This window comes from Falco cherrug, chromosome 9, assembly GCF_023634085.1.
Source record: "Falco cherrug isolate bFalChe1 chromosome 9, bFalChe1.pri, whole genome shotgun sequence".
Lineage (NCBI taxonomy): Eukaryota > Metazoa > Chordata > Aves > Falconiformes > Falconidae > Falco > Falco cherrug.
In genome coordinates, this window is record NC_073705.1 from 23,514,520 (window position 1) to 23,528,675 (window position 14,156).

Here is a 14,156-nt window from a genome sequence, read left to right on the forward strand (position 1 = left end):
GGGGCGGTGGCCGAGCCAGAGGCACCAGCGGGCGGAGGCGAGCGCGGGCTCCGCTGCCCCCGCCTCCCCGGGCCGGCGGGGCGGGGCCGAGGCCCGGCGGGCCCCGCCGCCTCCCCTCCCCTTCCCCGCGGCGCTCCCTCTCCCTGCGGCCGGTGGGACGGCGCGGGGCTGAGCGCGGCGGGCGCCATGCGCGGCGGCGGAGCGGCGGCGGCGGCGGGACGGCGGCGGTAGCGATCATGGGCGGGCCGGGGGGGCTGCGCCGGGCGCGGCGGCTGTGCCACTGGGGGCCGCTGGTAGCCCTGGCCGTGGTGGCCGTGTGCTCCGCCACCGCCATGGCGGACGCCGCGCTGTGGTATTGGCCTCTGGACACCGCCGGGGGAAGCGTCAACTTCATCATGCTCCTCAACTGGACCGTCATGATCCTCTACAACTACTTCAGCGCCATGTTTGTCGGCCCGGGGTACGTCCCTTTGGGGTGGACGCCGGTAAGCGCTGGCTTTCGATCGCCTCACGGCCGGGCTGAGGCGCGGGGGGGGCGCCCCGCGGCGGGGCTGGGCGCAGGGCCGGGGAGGCAGCACCGGTCGCGTACCGTGGTGCCGCCGTTTCCCCCGTCTCCCCGGAGGATGCAGCCGGCCCCGCAGGCCGGGCCTCTCTCTCCTTATCTCGTTTCGACATCTCCGCTTTCTGCTTCTCCCGCTCTGCCGCCGCCTCCAGCGCGCCCCGGCACGGCCCCATGCGGCCGGTTGCGGCGGGCTGGGGCCGGGCGGCAGCGCCGCGTTACCGGCTGCAGCCCCTGTGCCAGCCCCGAGTACGGGGAACGAGAACTTCAAGGTTATCCACATGCTCCTGCAGGTGCTGTTGCACGGAAGGCTCTCCTGCTAGTATGAGGGGTTAGAAGAAGTTCACTTAGCAAATTTAATCTTTTTTTATGTGAGTTGGAAAGTTACATGTTTGTCGTGTGTTCGACGCAGTTTTATAAGTCAAGGTAGAAATTCGCATTTCCTTTCCTTCAGTAATTCCTTGGAAGAGTAGTGGCCAGGGACCAGAATGGTACAGGTTCGGTGTCTCAACAGCTGGCCAGAGTTTGTGTTCCAGTGGCATGATACAAAGATTAGTAATAATCACATTTCTACTTGTGGAATATTTATCAGGACAGAGTCTAGTGAGAAGGCAATCCTGATGTTGTCCTGGCAGGACGACTGGGTATTCCACTTGGTGAAGAGAAGATTTTGGCCGCTATTACTACTTGCTGTCTACAGTCTCTTATCTCCCACCTTGCCATCATCGTTGGTGTGTGTGCGTGTGTAAGACAGGGAGAGTGACAAACAAGAGCTAGTTGAACATTAATGCTTGTACTGTGTCTTAGTAGTAAGCCTAGACTGGCTCACAGCATAAAATGGAGAGACAAGGTACATAAGCTTTTTAAAAAAATTACAAAGGCATCATGCTGTTTTTCACTCTTGGAACTTCACTATGAAACCCTACTTGCACAGTCACTCTTCCTAATGGAAGAACCATTTATGTTTTTTTAGCAGCAGCACTTTCAACTGTGGGAGATGGGTGTGCTGACAGCCAAGAGATTATTTTTTTTTCTTTTTTTTTTTTTCATCTCCTCACCACCTACCATTAAATAGGGTTGGGTTATGAAACACACCCTGTCAGAAGAAAGCAAAGATGCTTAGGTTAGGAAAGTGCCGAGATACATATTGCCAGTAGAATTATGTGCGCGTCTAACACACCTGTTCTTCTGTTTAAAGGAAAAATCTCAGGATTGCATCTATCTCCAATACTGTAAAGTGTGTCAGTCTTACAAGGCACCACGTTCACACCACTGTCGAAAGTGTAACAGGTACTGTCTTTAAAATTGTTTTAACTCCATATAAAAGCAGCTTCAAATCTAGTGATGAGCTATTAATATAATTTGTTCTTCCAAGTCTTGTATTGTGCATTTTTGAAAGACTTCCATGTGAACACTATACCTGTTTCAAATATTTCTACTTTCTAGTGATAGCTTTTCTATACAGTTTTACTGTGTTTTAGCTTAATAAATAAATCTGTTCTTAACATTTTCTTTTTAGCCTGTATCAGTTCCTTTTAGAAATTTCTTGACATTATTAACAAAACGTTGAAGTACTGTCAGGGAAGTGAGCCTTGTATAAATACCTTAAAATATTTCAGTCCTTTGTAAGTTCTGAGTCCAGGCATTCACCTGCTCAGGGAGTAGAAACACCTATTCTGTTTTCTTTCCAAATGGGAATTAAATGTTGATTTGAGGGGAAATTTTGGACTGTTCTTTAGTCTTCACTAAAGCTTGGTGGGACTTCTTTGAGGAGAGTTTGCATGTTAAGTGAAGCCTTTTGGGTCAACTTTAAAAGTTTGTGCCTTGTTATGTGTTAAGTCTACCAATAGACTTGTTCTGAGGTAAAGGATGCTTTTATTTTAAATAGCTGCACTGGAATTTAGTGCAGCTTGAAAAAAGCAAGCCCCTTCAGCTGTCTGCAGTCCAAGCTGTAGTTGCATTTTTCTTGGGTTTACTGGGCAGGACTATTGGAGAACATGGTAAAAGGTTACTGCAATGTATGCATTCATTTGTTATTTTTATAAACACAAGATATGCAGTCAGTGTGCTTTTAGGAAGGAGAGACTGAAACTGTAGAGCAGTGCTGTAATTTGGCTGCATCATCCCAAGTTTTAAAATTAGGCTCTTTTCCTAGAGTGAGAATCTTTACACTGAGGACTTGGTAGAAAACAGCAGCAGATCCTGACAGGTGTGTTTCCAGAAGCAGGTTCTTTAAATAATTTATCTTTTGTGAAATAAACCAGAAGAAACTGCAGCACATTCTCCAAATCATTTTGCTGATGTGCTTTAAGGATTTTCTGCCCCCTCATCTCTGGCCAAAGTAACTCATCCCATACATAGCCTCTTGCAATGAAGTTAATAACTTAAACCATCGCTGAAAGTCTTCCGTGCTGTGGCAAGTTTCAGTGCATGAGTCACTTCTTGTGGCCCACCTGAATGGGGTGAGGTTTCTAGTTAAGATCTGGGAACTTCTTCAGAAACACTTGTGCTTATGTGTTCAAGAGCTTGTACAGTGGTAGTTGAGCATGTGGTAATGCAGAACAATTAATTCTTTACAAGGGAGAAACTGAACTTCCTATGGGGAATGAACTAGTTTAAAAGATAATGAGGTCAGTAGTTCCAAAACAATTATTCAGACGAGCTGGATATTTGTTCAGTTTAGTCCTTTGTTTATCACTCAGGTTTGGTACAGGTGAATTGCAACATTATAATTGGTGACCTTTACACCTGTTAAGTTAAATCAGTGCAATTTGGGATGTGGACAAATCTTTTGTCAGGTGGGTTTTATGCACCTGTAAGCTATGCCAAAATAACCAGCTTTATTTTGAATACAAGAGTATCTCTTGGTGTTCACACTTGTTAAATAGATTTTGAAAAGAACTTAACAGTGGTCTGAGGTCAGTATGTAGCAATTGATGAAACTTTCAGAGGGTCTGCTGCTGAAAAGAAAGAGGCATTAACACGCTTCTGTCCATGTATCTTCATATGTTCTTTCTACAAGTAGTTTGCAGGGGATTTGACATTTCATTTTCCTGGTGTGCTTATTTTAAAAAATTGGCAGTAATGTTAGCGCTGAATTACTGTGCTGGTTATTCTTACACATCCTGTTCTAGGCCTCTATCTCCTGGCTCTGGAATATGGTGTTTATTAGCAACTAGCAAGTTTGAATAAAGAAAAAGAACGGTAATTAAGGAGGGTAGGATCTGGGAGTGCTTTTTGTTTTGCTTTCTATCACTCTACAACATGAAATACCGTTCTGAATAGCACCAGAAAAAGAAACTACTGGGCTGATCTGCCAGAAATCGGTGGGTTTAAATAAATGAACGGAGGGTAAATAGTGGAAAGTTAGCTGTCCTTTTCTTTGAGTTTTTTTTAAAAACATCATACACGTACTTTGTATTAATCAGGATTTATTATTCACAGATGTGTCATGAAGATGGATCACCATTGTCCTTGGATAAACAACTGTTGTGGATACCAGAATCACGCATCTTTCACTCTGTTTCTTCTCTTAGCTCCACTGGGATGTATTCACGCTTCTTTCATATTTGTTATGACTATGTACACTCAGCTTTACAACAGAGTAAGAAAACATAATTAAATGCTTAAAATATTATCTAAGTCAGATGGATAATTTATCTCTGAAAGTATGAGACAATTCGGTTTCCTGAGAAGAAGCATATGGAATTCCTTGTTATTCTTTCAACATATATTCTGAGTTCTGCTCTCTGCCTGTGAGAATTATGTTCATTAATTGGAGGAGGATCCAGAGAAAGTTGTTTACATTTTCTTTCATTCCCCTGCCCCCCCCCCCCCCCCCCCCCCCATTATTTGTCATAATTATTGGGAGTTTCCTAGAGCTTTGCATTGACCAAAGACAGTTTCTGAGTAGTGCTTTATATAGAGAGAGACAGGCTGTGTTTTGGCTGGCACAGAAACTAGCTGCTATTTATTTCCAACACACAAGTTAGATGCTACTTATTTTCTTTTGCTTGCCACTTTTTTAGAATTGGATCCAGTTCTGCAAGGGAAAAAAAAAGTATTATTTTTTGAGCTAAAAATAAATTAAGTGGCATTTATTTTTTTTTAAACGCAAACGTTTAACTGCAGCAACAAAAAGCAAAACTTGTTCTGGAATACATCCCTTATTTCAGATCCATGGTTAAGATTGTGAGCTTTGATTTCAGCCTTTGTGATTGCACTGAAGAGCTTAAAAACATCAACGGAGCGTAACGGATGAGGGCTGCATGTTGCATTTGCAGAGCAATAATGTTGAGCACTGCTATCTGCTAAAGCTTTCAGAGGAAAACCTGTAGTGTTTCCACTGAAAATGGGTGCTGTGCTATGCAGACATTTTCTGTCTGAAACTGGTGAATGCATTTTTGTTAATGTACCGGAGTCCAGATTTTTTTTGCCGTTTTGGGGCCTAACTTGTGGAGCTTGCAAGATGGCAATTTTGGTTTAGCTTTCCAGCTAGAGGAGGCCTACATCTAGTAAAGAATGTGTTTCTGAAGAGGAAAAGTCTTTTGAATACAAGTTGGGGTTTTTCTGATTACTGTCAGAAGTTGGACATTTGCCTTCAAAGCCAGTTTTCTTATTGGTAACTTGTTTCAGCAGTCGGAATGTTCTGGAGCTGAATGATATTTTCCCTTTGCAGATATCTTTTGGGTGGAGTTCTGTAAAGATTGACATGAGTGCAGCCAAAAGAGACCCTCGACCCATTATTCCCTTTGGACTCTCCGCATTTGCTGCATCTTTATTTGCCTTAGGACTGGCATTAGGAACTACTATTGCTGTTGGCATGCTGTTTATTATCCAGGTAAGTTTGTGGCTTCTCTTACAAAGAAGTTAAAAGCTGTGAATTTTGCCTGCTTGTGGAGCAGAAACAGAATTCAGGATTGATATAGGAGCAGTTGTTTAGAGCTTATGTTGCTGTGTAACTTTTACAGGGGTTTATGTTGCTTTCTCCCAGTCCCTCTGTTGTTACCACTGGTTTTTTATGTTATTTTGCATGGGAGAAGTTGGAGGTGAACATCTAATGAACTGAGAAAACAGGGCTCTCTGGAAAAGACAAAATACTTGGTATTTCAGGAGTACATGCTCCTGTCCCTGAAAATAGATATAAACATGCCCAATATATTGCTTTAAATGTTTGAGATATTTGGAAGGGAACGAAAATACACATTTTAAGCATAAGCTGAAATAACTCTGTGGTACAGCCTTAAGTGTGTAATTCTAGAAGATAGCATTTGAATGTTTTTAATATGTTTCAGTTAAACCTATAAAAGTTGCTTTGTTCATTAAAGCACATTTTTGTTAAATGAAGTTTTCTTTGTCTAGCTGATGTATATCTGCAGAAAATCAATGCTAATTTCACCTAACACTTCTGTTTTAGATGAAAGTAATTTTGACAAATAAAACTTCAATCGAGTCCTGGATTGAAGAAAAGGTAAGCTTTAATTACAATATTCTTGTACTTTGATAAATGTGGAGAACATTTTTAATAATAATCTCCTGTTTTCACTTCTCTGAATTAAAACCAAAGGTGTCATTTCAATTCATCACTGACTTAACACATACAACAACTTTTCCCTTACTGTTTCTGAAATTCACTGAAATAGATAAGAAATCATTTAATTGCATAGATTTTTCTTTTTTTGTTTGAGGTAATTGGTGTGAACACAGAAAAGTAATTGCTTTTAAGAGACTTTGCTTACCTACTTGGAATATGTGTTTTCATCCGAAACTTGAGTTGTCTTTGCTTCTCGTTATGCCTGCCTGTACCTCTGTCCGCCTCTTCTAGCCATTCTAGTTGGCATGTTTTTGCTCATGATTTTATTCCTTTCCTACTTGTGATTAAACCTGGGAGGACTTTTCTTGATTTAGAAGAAATACTAGAAAATAATGATACTTAATCTTCTCTCCTTTACATTTCTTTTTGATTTTCATATCTTTGTAGAGGTTTTTGCAAGATTTTTCAGAATATGGCCAAGCAGCAGAAGCCAAGTTTAGAGGAAGCAAAACTTACTCAATGTTTAGAAGCTAGTTCAGTGCTACCAGATTATTGTGTATAAGTCCACAAACATTTCATTATTATCTTCTTGTCTTTCCTTTATCCTATATCAAAATTATCATGAGGAACTTGACTGTGTATAAGTACCTAAGTATTGTAATGCCTTCTTCTTTGCATGGAATCTAGCTTACCTGGATCCTAATCCTGTTAGACCTTTAAATAATAGGACAATGGAACATAAATGAAAGAAAATCCTGTTACAACTATACAGTAGAATTTGAAACAATCTTTAAAATTTTAACTGTAAAACATGGGCTGCTAATATGACCCTTCATACGCAGACTGTAACACCAAAGTGTTTAATAAAAACATTCTTGCAACAAAGAGAACAAACTACTTCCATGACTGCTCCACTAGAGGTCATTATAACTGAAAGAATGACAAGTTCATGATTGCAGAATGTGGGCGATTCAGAGCATGCCTGTATATGCAATTCTTGGAGGTGGAATAGATACTACTAAGGTTGAATTATACTCATGATTATTAATCAAAGAATCCTGAGCAGTGGAAGTCTTTGTATGTAACTGAGAAATAGTCAGGCATCAGTCCTTAAAAGAATGCCGTAACATAAAATGAGTGTGGAGCAGATTAGTCACTATAGCCAACTGACTGTTCTTAAAGGTAAATGGGGTCGGGGACAGACAGACAGGACGGAACCCAAACCAGACACACTTCTAAATGTCATGATTGTCGTAAGTAGTTTTAAAAGCCTGGGTTAGTATAGCAGGAATTTACTGCTCTTGCCTCCAAATGTTTCCCTTCGGGTTTCATGGACCCATACAGGGCTTATGACCTGGCTTTCTTAATGTTTGCTGCTCAGTTGCATTTGGTAGGGTATGATTTTATGTACTGCATTTCTGAATTGTTTTTCAGGCCAAAGACAGAATCCAGTACTACCGAACAGGTGAGACCTTTATTTTTCCCTATGACATGGGAAGCAAATGGAAGAACTTCAAGCAAGTGTTTACATGGTCTGGGATTCCTGAGGGAGATGGCTTGGATTGGCCAGTAAGAGATGGCTGTCATCAGTATAGTTTGACGGTAATTGATCTACAATGATATCTCAAATTAATCCTCCCCACTATCCAATTGCCTCCTTTCCTTTATAAATAGACTGACTAGTAATACATATACTTAAGAAACAGGAGTTCGTTTAAATGTTCTCCCATTTTTGGTAGATTAAAAAGTTGTGCTTTTGTGAGTGCTTTTAAATGGTATTGATATTTCCTATGTTTGCTGCATGGTTTCAATACCTGACTTCATTTTGTGTTGAATACACAAGTCCTCTTAAACTAAACACTGCCTTTCTATTTATAATCATTTGTAGATAGAGCAACTGAAACAGAAAGCAGACAAGCGAGTAAGAAGCGTAAGTATTTGTGAAGTTTGGTCTGAAATGACTTTGAAATATCAATATAAGTTAATGTAAGTAATTGCTGAGATTATTTCTTGATTTTAAACTTGGGAATTAAATAATTTTTAAATTTAATTTTAAATTTAAATTTTAAAATTTTAGATTTATTTAAACATAAATTTGTGTTTCCACACGGTGTGCTGCAACCTCTGCTTAGTTAAGCTTAATGTTTAACTTTCTCTGCATTTGCTCCTTAGTTTCCAGATAGTAAGAAATGTGATAATAAAGATGCCTGTGCTTCATTGTTAAACAGTTGATTTAGAATTGAGTCCCTTTTGACAGCTATTTTCATTATGCTGAAATCTAACAGTATGCTTTAATTCTTGATATTTTTTTTGGTATGAAACTTGTCATCAAGGCTGTAACTCCTTATGACAATATATTGCCATGTTCTGTTCAAACTTGCAGGTGCGATATCGAGCAGTAGAAGATTACAGTGGTGTCTGCTGCCCTGTGACCAAAGGTGTTCAAACATTCTTCACAACACCATGCACTGAAGAACCTAGAATTGCACTGAGTAAAGGGGATCTGATTTTAGCCACAAGAGGCTTAAAGTTAGTGGCTCCACACCTTTACGTTTAGTTAAGAGAACTATTGAGATGAGTTATGGCGTCTAATTACCTATTTATGCTTTCTTCCACAGCCACTGGATGTATGGTGAGAAGATTCTCAACTCAGCTGTTGATGGTATGAAGCAGTTACTTTCACTTCTTCTGCTGAAAATTAAAATCAGTTTTATAGTTTTTAGAGATGTGGACAGTACTACATGTTCAGTTCTCAAAATGTGTTATGACTGACCATAACTGGCATTAACTTTTCTCTCCTCTAAAACCACCTCCGTGGTTTTTACTCTTATATCAGGTAGACTTGCCAATTTTGATAAACTTTATTTAAATGATTCTGTCAAACTGAAAGAACACTTATTTAGTACTATTCTGAAGGTTGAGTGGGAAGGAGAACACTTCATAGTCTAAGAAAAAGTTAAGACTTTTGGACTTTAAAGAGGTTAATGATGATTTCTCTTTTTGAAATTTAAGTAGTGGTCTGTCTTAAATACATTGAGATTTCCTACTGGACACCCCATGTATGTATAAGACCTGAGATTACTCTTTGTATATCTTAAAAACGTGGAGACGTTATGTCTTTGGTTTGGGATCAGTTCCAAGGACTTTGACATGCATTTATGAGACTAACAACTACAGCTATCAAAGATCTTAATGATTCTTACAGTCCGCAGAGAGACAACATCACAGCCATCTGCAGTGAGATGTTTGGTTTTTACTTTAGCCCTCCTGCTTAGGACTGAGGTAGAATTTTACCTGCTAGAGGGTGCATTGGATTCCGCTGTCTCTTCCAAACAATAGTTAATTCATTGCATGTACATTCTGTATTGGCAAAAGAGAGGCAGCCAACAGTCACTACACTGAAAGTGCCCATGCTTTTTTTTGTGGGAGGTCCAAGACCTTCACAGGCTAGAAATGCTTTGGCTGCTCACCCCAATGCACACTTTCAAATATCAGACCTAAATGAGTCATTGAAATGAGCGTGTATTCTGTAGTTTGTATTGCACTGCTTATTATGAAGATTAGCAGGAGATATCTGTACTACATCTTTTTTTTTTTTTCTTTTTACATCAGGTGGAATGTGGTCTGGGTGGGGAACTTGGTGTGTACAGAGAGGCTGGATTAGAATTCCAAATAACATTGGCATTTTTGAGAACTGGGCTTCAAAAATAGGATGAGATATGTTAGGAATGTATAGAATACGACTATTAATAAATAGGAAGAACAACCTGCACTATAACAAGATAAAATTAATGATTAAGTAGCAGTTCTTCTGAGGAAAAAAGTCAATCGTAATCTTAAGATGAGTCAACACTTCCAAGAAATAAAAAAGCATATAGTTCCTGAGATGCATGAAGTAATCCTTCCATCCTACTCAACATTGGCAGAGATTCAGCTGAAATACTGCCACAAGTAAAAGCAGTTACTCCATCTCAAGAAAGAGGAAGATCAACTGTAAAGGGTTGAGAGGAAAACAATGAGAATATTCAGAGTACTAGAAAATTAAACTTACAAGGGAAAGCTGAAAGAATTGGGATGGCTTACCTGGAGAGGAGGAGGAGACAGGAGAAAGCCAGGGTATGTACAAATAGTAATCAGCTGCATGAAAGTGTGTTGTAGAGAAAATGGTTGGCTGCTGCTTCTGTCCCTGGTGTGTAGAGAGAGAAGTTGTGAAACTGAATTATAGACAGAAAGATTCAGATAGGATATTAGGAAAGATTTTCTCAAGGAAGGTGGAGCACTGGAGAGAATCCATGCATCCCCAGGCAGTGATGTTAGGAATGACTTACGTGTCCTGCCTTGGAGAAGAAGAAAACCTAGGTAACCTCTTGATGTCTCTTCCAGTCCTCTTGTTTTTCCTCTATAATGATCATGTTCTGTTCCAAGTTAATGCAACTTTTCATGTCTTAAGGTGGAATAAGAGAACGAGGCTGGTTCCCTAAGAAATGTGTGGAAGAATGCCAATATGACTCTGAAATGGATCAACCAGTGGATGGAGAGAAGAAAAACAGATAGCGTTCTTATTTTTTAAATAAGAAATGGAATTTTTACTTCAGACCACAATCCTTTACTTGAAATTTTCTGTGTATTTACTTTAGACTTATGCAATGAATATGTTAGGACAAGGTTTTCTTTTCCTTGCAGTTGAAAGCCTGTGCCATGGTTTGCATACTTTTTTAACAATAAATAATCGAAGAAGCCATTCTGTGGATTGCCTTCAAGATCCATCTCTTTCATCCCAGGTCAGGGGTTTTTTTTTTTTATTATTTTTGCTGTTAAAATTGCATTCTGAGGGTTCATATTTTAGGTTTTTTCCTCAACCGCATCTGATTGTGATGCGTGCTGCTTATCTTTTGTATTTTAACTTTCTCTGAAGCTGCCCCTGGGAACTATAAAATAAACATCTGATTCAAATTCCAGATAAAATTTGTTACCTGTGACTTTTAATGATGTGAATTGTCCACTTCAAATAAATGATACATTCATATTCACTTGTGGATTTAATTGTTCTTAGACCTACAAGGACTTGTTTATAGACATGGGAATGTGAACTGACTAGGAAGTAGATTTCACTGGTTTAAGTTGTTTTTTAAGGTTGGAAAGACTTCAGCTCTTTTTAGAAGACGGTTGTGTGCTTTCAATGGCAAAAAAATAACAGCCAGCTGTTATCTGCTTCCTCTGAAATCTGAATGTGTGCCCAAGAGACTAGAGTTCTTGATCCATCTTAGGGCGAGAGGAAACAGTGTGCCAAGAATGAAAAGTTTTCTAAACCTAGTTGCTACTGAGTGATTAACACCTTTCCATCTGGTATGGATTATTAGAAGCCAGACCTTAAAATGGAGTAACCTGTAAATATATCCTAAATGCAGCAGGCGGTTTTGTTCTCTCATAGTCTAGTTGCATATCACATGTTGAGAGTTTCTGCAAATTGCTGTTTTAATCTGATTTACCTGCACCTGCATGAATTGTTTCAATATTAATTGTATGTAGAAATAACTACATACAGACAAGCCAGCATTACTCCTGTGTGCTCCTACTCAGACTCCTTATCTCCAGCCCAAAGCCAGTTTTTTGTTACCTCCAGCCTGTTGTGTGTTAGTGCTGATGGTGCGTCATAATCCTAGGCTGTTTCTGAGCTATGGCAAGGGAGAGTCACTGTTCTGTTTCAGTAGTTGCAAGCAGGTGCTTTGCCCCTCTTGCAATCAAAGCACTTATTTTCTAGAAGCAGGCTTTGTTAGGAGATATAGGAGTATTATCGTACTCCTAGTTTCCTTGCTAGCAAGAGCTGAAAGGCCTTGACTCAGCAGGATGTAGCTATTTTGGAATATGAGCAGAAATCAATATGGAAACCTCCAAACTGCATGGAATACTCTTGGTCTCAACTGCAGTAGTTTCTGTTCAGTGTTTGGAGTCTAGAACCAAAGGGTACAAAAATAAGCACGTCTTCCAGCTCAGGAAGCTGGCAGCTAAGGATTTCTCATTCTTGACTTTTGAAATTATTGAATAGCTGCTATCTATATTACCAGACACCAATTAGCAGTGTAATAGGAACAGATCAACAGCACTAGTGACCACAGTTGATTGTTAGCTATTAGGAGGGGAATTTGTGTAAGCTGTGGTCTGATTTATAGGGTACTGGATATGTTTTAGTGGTTGAAGAGCACCTTCAACTCATCTGAGCAGAATCTTGCACACTGAGATCAATCTACACTGAAATACAGTATGCCCAGGAGCACTGCTTCAGAAGTGCACTTACAATCTGAAATGGTCTTTTTTTTTTTTTTTTTTTTTTATGCTTTCATCTCATTTCCTTGTAACTAACTCCATTCCCACCTCTTCCTTTTGTAACACAAGTAACTGATGTTTCTGTTTAGTGTTACACCTCCACTCAGCAGTGCTTCCTTACAAACAGCCAGCCAAAGAAAATGCATACCTCCTAAAGGTGCTTAGGTATTCTGCAGACAAGAAAATACAGGCTGTCTTTGCATTGCTGAAATCAGCTGTATCAGAGCATTAAAGACAAACTATCTCTAAGGAACTCCAGTTCTTAATAGAAGTTTCTTTTCCTTCTTTTCTACCACCCCTTTCTACCTTATTTTTGATTCTTCATTCCCCACTCCCTGCTTTTTGCTTAACAGAGATCTTTGTTAAGGAAAGGAGCAGGTATAGATCTGGCATAACTGTTCTGTTTTCTGCAGTGATTCATCAGGGAATTGAGCTGATTTTCTTTTAGGGGGAAGCAAAAAGTATCTTTTTTTTGCACAGCAATTAGCCGTATTAAACTCTTGCTTTTCCCTGAGGGAAGAAGTGTTCTTTTTATTTAAAATTTTGAGCTTTGCATCCTTTCCATCATCTGACAGCAAATCTAGACTAGCAATGCCACACTAGCCCAGCTCGGGCTCTAGTATGATGAAAACTAAGGGTAACTGCCTACTGTGGTGGAATCTTGCCCTTCTATTTAAAGGAAAACTACAAAACAGGCAAATTAAGAAATAGCTGGTTATTTTCGTTCAGGCATGTTTTGCACCACAACAGAAACAGAACCTGTCATAAAAGCAAACAATAATGGCAATGGTAAATGGACATCTCAGGCAGCCTGTCCAGCCACCAAATCAGTGAAAATTTTGCTTTCTGCTCATCTTCCCTCGCTTTGGTCTCTAATCTGAAGTCTCTCCTTTGCAGAGCAAAGCTGCTGGCTGTGCCAGCTGTCTCAGTTCTTAGTAAGGGGCTAGGTATACAACAGAGTGTGCAAAACACTAGCCTTGGTATTCTCATGCCTGGTAACTTTGAGGTAATTACCAATAGAAAAAGAAATCAGTCATGAAAGAGTTCTCAACAGATTTAACCAAGAGGCTTCTGATTTTAATCCAGTATCTCTTAAGAGCTGAGTGAATGCAAGCTCATGCTAGAGTTCAAGCATCTCCCATATAGTTAGTTTTTCAAATGCAAAGTAGTGAGAAGGAGGAGAGAACTTCCCAGACTAGAAAGCCAGTGATTTGCAGGTTATTTAGTCTTTACAATTGAATTGCCTAGCTACAGCATTAGAGAATGATTCTAGAGCTGTCTTTGAGAGTGTTGATTGAAATCAGAACATCATTAAAGTCAAGTTATGAATTAAGAGTCAGTATTTCCCTCTGAACACTTCCTCTGAATAAGGAACAGAAGAGTCTAACCAGTAATTATTAAATTGGAGGCACAGGTGTTGTTTCATCAAGATGGAAAGAAAATACACTTAAATTGTATTTTGGTATACAATTCTGAGATGATTTGGTGAGCCAAAATCGGGCATTCTAATTCTTGATGCAGTATATATGAGTTGTTTCCAATTTGTTAATATCAAAGGAAGCTAAATCATCAACATTCATATTAAATATTTGCATTATGTGAATCGTATCTTTAACAGTCATGGTATCTCATTCTTCAACATCTATATATAGTATACACATCTATACTGCAGACCAAATGGATCAGTTCCTAATGGACAACTACTAGATGAGCAGTTTTTAAGAAAAGTAGAGCAGACTG

At 39.7% G+C, this 14,156-nt stretch overlaps 1 protein-coding gene across 1 annotated transcript; it reads left to right on the plus strand.

The window, feature by feature from the left end:
- Window positions 1–70: 70 nt before the first annotated feature.
- ZDHHC6 (zinc finger DHHC-type palmitoyltransferase 6) lies at window positions 71–11,122 on the plus strand. The gene is made up of 10 exons (XM_055721342.1): window positions 71–485; window positions 1,758–1,849; window positions 4,004–4,163; window positions 5,238–5,399; window positions 5,976–6,029; window positions 7,527–7,694; window positions 7,981–8,022; window positions 8,476–8,621; window positions 8,711–8,754; window positions 10,543–11,122. The coding sequence occupies exons 1-10, from the start codon at window positions 237–239 to the stop codon at window positions 10,644–10,646; spliced, it is 1,221 nt and encodes a 406-aa protein (XP_055577317.1). The 5' UTR covers window positions 71–236; the 3' UTR covers window positions 10,647–11,122.
- The last annotated feature ends 3,034 nt before the right edge of the window (window positions 11,123–14,156 follow it).

What these genes read in the sequence shown, in the direction of transcription:
- ZDHHC6 (XM_055721342.1), top strand. Translation starts at nt 237, where the DNA reads ATGGGCGGGCCGGGGGGGCTGCGCCGGGCGCGGCGGCTGTGCCACTGG. An exon ending in CACTGTCGAAAGTGTAACAG is followed by an intron (nt 1,850 to 4,003) that starts GTACTGTCTTTA and finishes TATTATTCACAG; the next exon opens with ATGTGTCATGAAGATGGATC. An exon ending in AGTCCTGGATTGAAGAAAAG is followed by an intron (nt 6,030 to 7,526) that starts GTAAGCTTTAAT and finishes ATTGTTTTTCAG; the next exon opens with GCCAAAGACAGAATCCAGTA.